Genomic DNA, 3,487 nt, shown 5'->3' with positions numbered 1-3,487 from the left:
TGCGCCGCTCGAGGGATGCATCTCCTGTAGAAATTTATTACGCCTAAGAATCGTCTAAGTTGAGTGAGAGACGAAGGTTTGGGAAATTCTCGGATGGCTCTGACTCTATCAGGGAGTGGTTCCAGACCCTTTCCCGAGACCTTGAATCCGAGAAATTCGATTAATGGTACGCCGAAGGTGCATTTCGACGGATTTATGGTTAACCCATATTCTTGGAGGCGTTGGAATAAGTCGCGAAGATGCGAGATGTGTTCTTCCTGGGAGCGTGACGCTATTAATATGTCATCGACGAAAGCATATGCAAAGGGGAGTCCTCTGGTTACTTCGTCGATGAACCGTTGAAATGTTGCGGATGCGTTGCACAATCCGAATTGCATCCTGGTACTCTCGAAGAGACCAAACGGTGTCGTTATAGCTGTTTTGTGCACGTGCGGTGGGTAGATGGGTATTTGATGATAGGCCTTGATTAAGTCTATGTGAGAGAAGATTTGTGTTCCGTGCAGTTCCGATGTGAAATCTGCGATGTTTGGAACGCTGTATCTGTCCTTTATGGTTTGTGCGTTTAGAGCACGATAATCTCCCACGGGTCGCCAATCTGAACTGTTTTTCTTGGTGACCATGTGGAGTGGTGATGCGTAATTGCTTTTTGATGTTCGCATATGGCCGAGAGCTATCATCTTATCGAATTCGGCCTTAGCGATTTTAAGCCTATCGGGTGCTAGGCGACGTGGTTTCGCAGTTACGGGCTGACCAACAGTTTCTATGTGATGTACAACGTTGTGTTTTACGGGTTGGTTAGGACGTGGAGGTCTGGTGATCTCAGGAAATTCTTCCAATATCTTATGATATATGGAGTCGTTGGTCGTTATCTTGATAGAGTGGATGGAGGTTTCTAATAATTTGCCTGGAGAGTTTACCTTTGTCTGAACGTCTGTGAGACATTTTCGTCTAAGATTCGGTACCAAATGGAAGTGATACAAGAAATCTGCGCCTATTATTGCTGTTGACACGTTGCCAATAAGGAATTTCCAACGAAAAATTTTCTTTAACCCAAAATCGAGAGTGAGTGTTCGTTGGTCGTAGACATGAATTGCAGTTGTGTTTGCTGCCATCAAGGTCATTTGAGATGCGCGCTTCTTTTGTGACGAGGAGGCTGGAAATATTGATACGTCGGAACCTGTGTCGACGAGAAAGTTTACGTTCGTTCTCTTGTCTAGGATGAACAGGCGACGAGATTGCTCCGGCAAAGTGCATGTCGCCTCTACGCTTCGCCGCTCTCGTTTGTTGGAAAACTACACGGCGGAGTACATTTTTGTGCCTTTGCGCCAAAACGGTTGTGGTACCAGCAGTAGTTGTTGATACTGCGGTGAGTGGAATTGTTGCGATGTCCTGAACTACTGCGGGAGCGTCGAGAAAAATGGTCGCTGCGATCCCGACGTGCCTGCGTTAGTTTATCGATTCGCTTGTTAAGTTTATCTATTTCGACTAGTATTTTGTTGGTTAAGGTATCGGGCTTCTCAGGTTGCGACACTGAAGCTATCGTTGCAGGGGTTACTTCCACCACGCGGTCCGCTACTTCCGCTGCTTTGTCTACGTCGAGTGGGGTAATGGCGGCTAGGATAGATTGGACGGAAGTCGGAAGATGTTGTATGAATAACTCTAGTATAACTGCGTCCGGGATTTGAAAATTTTCCGCCCGACGCTTTAGAACACGTAGTAGTTCGGAAGGTTTGCGGTCTCCTAGCTGTTCTCCGGCCAATAGTTTTCGTAACTCTTGTTGAGACGATTCGCCGGATCGTTTAATAAGTTCCACCTTTATGTGACCGTACGGGTCTGTACGGTCCGGAGAAATAATAATGTCTCTAACCGTTGATGCGACTTCCGGTGGTAAATGAGCCACTACGTAGTTGAACTTTGTGGCACTTTCCGTGATCGGCTTTGGAGATCCTAGAGCAAATGTGCTTTCGCACATGTGGAACCATAAGGCTGGGTCGGAAAAGTTGTACGGAGGGATTTTTACTGCTCCAATCTCGGCCATGATCTGACGATTGAAGTCGTGAACAAGGAAGAACGACGTACCTGATGAAGGTTCCAATGGGTGGATTCGGTAGTTTTCTTAGTTGAATTACGTTATTAGTCCGGGTTCGGGTCACCAATGTAGTGTTTTTACTGCTATTAATTTTGCTTCTCGTCACTCCGCGCGATTAAAAACGAATGAGACGAACAGTAACAAAACTACGTTTATTTTCTGCTCGCGTAACAGTTACATGACTCGACGATGTGGCTAACAAAAGGCAACTGGCTGACCAAAAGGTCCCACAGGGTGAGTCCGGTCCCGTTCCAGGAAGTAATAACTCTTACCACCTGGGGTTCGTTACGACGTGGGAAAAAATAAATTAATGTCAAGTTCACTGATATGACGATTATTATTCCTTTTGTATTTTAAAATTTGTTCATATTTCTTCACTGTCGAACATGTTTCATTATTTGGCAATGAAGAAATTATGATAAACAAAAAGAATGTAGGTTAATGCCATCGTCAGAATCTAATCAAAAATGCTTCGAAACCTAAGCAGAATTATATCAAGATTACTGCACTTTAGTTGATTAAATACATTTAATATTGTTGATCAACAGTAATTTTGGCCGACAGTATTTACATATACTTTAAAGTATAAAATATATAAATATATCGAAGCTACAAAATTGTCCTCGTTTTCTGTCATTACAATCACTAGTGACAGTTCAAAACAACTCTCTCTTACGGCGGCGACCTTTATTTGAGGCTGTATGTGAAGATTGTTTTGGTTTTTTTAATGTACGGTACATTTAATACTGTTTATGGATGAAAACATGATTTGTGAAGAGTAAAAATGTAGTATTTACTTTTCTTTTTCTAACAAAAATTAATTATTATTCTAAATAAAAATAGATATAGTTTTATTTATTTGAGTATCTATGCATGTAATATTGTGATAACGAAATAGATAAATCAATACCGACTTTACAGATATGTTCAATACATCGTATTTCGATTTTTTGAGAATAAAATGAATTTGATCGGAGGATAATATGGTCTTAAATAATGGGAAAAGGTGAAAGTTGGAGGGAGAGCTATTTAAAAAATTGAATTACAGTAGAGCATCGATTATCCGACCCCCGATCAACCGTCACATCGGTTAACCGACCGCGTTCTAGTCGGCAAATTCAAATGTCCGCTAGTGATGTGGCGCTACAATTTTTGGCTATGTCTTGGCTACTTTAATAATTTTTGTTAAATTTTTGCGTGTTTTAGCTGAAAACACTGGCTCGACGATGAAAGGGAGGACTATTTAAATCAGGCTTAATTTTCTATTTTTCTTTATTTTTGTATTTATTTTGTGCAAAATAAATCAATAATTTAACGATGATTATTATTATTTTAAAAAATATATTTGTTAGGCTTAACATCGATAAAAATTCAACGCGAAGTAGGTTAATAGCGATA

General features: G+C 41.0%; 1 protein-coding gene across 1 annotated transcript; it reads right to left on the bottom strand.

The window, feature by feature from the left end:
• Nucleotides 1-912: 912 nt before the first annotated feature.
• On the bottom strand, nt 913-2,090 carry LOC136987381 (uncharacterized). The gene has a single exon (XM_067285123.1). The coding sequence runs from the start codon at nt 2,036-2,038 to the stop codon at nt 1,262-1,264; it is 777 nt and encodes a 258-aa protein (XP_067141224.1). The 5' UTR covers nt 2,039-2,090; the 3' UTR covers nt 913-1,261.
• Nucleotides 2,091-3,487: the final 1,397 nt, after the last annotated feature.

This window comes from Centruroides vittatus, unplaced genomic scaffold (genome assembly GCF_030686945.1).
Source record: "Centruroides vittatus isolate TY-2023 unplaced genomic scaffold, ASM3068694v2 contig_1218, whole genome shotgun sequence".
NCBI lineage: Eukaryota > Metazoa > Arthropoda > Arachnida > Scorpiones > Buthidae > Centruroides > Centruroides vittatus.
This window is presented reverse-complemented; position numbering and strand designations above follow the sequence as displayed.

Coding starts and splice junctions, on each gene's coding strand:
- LOC136987381 (XM_067285123.1), bottom strand. CDS start 2,038: ATGGCCGAGATTGGAGCAGTAAAAATCCCTCCGTACAACTTTTCCGAC.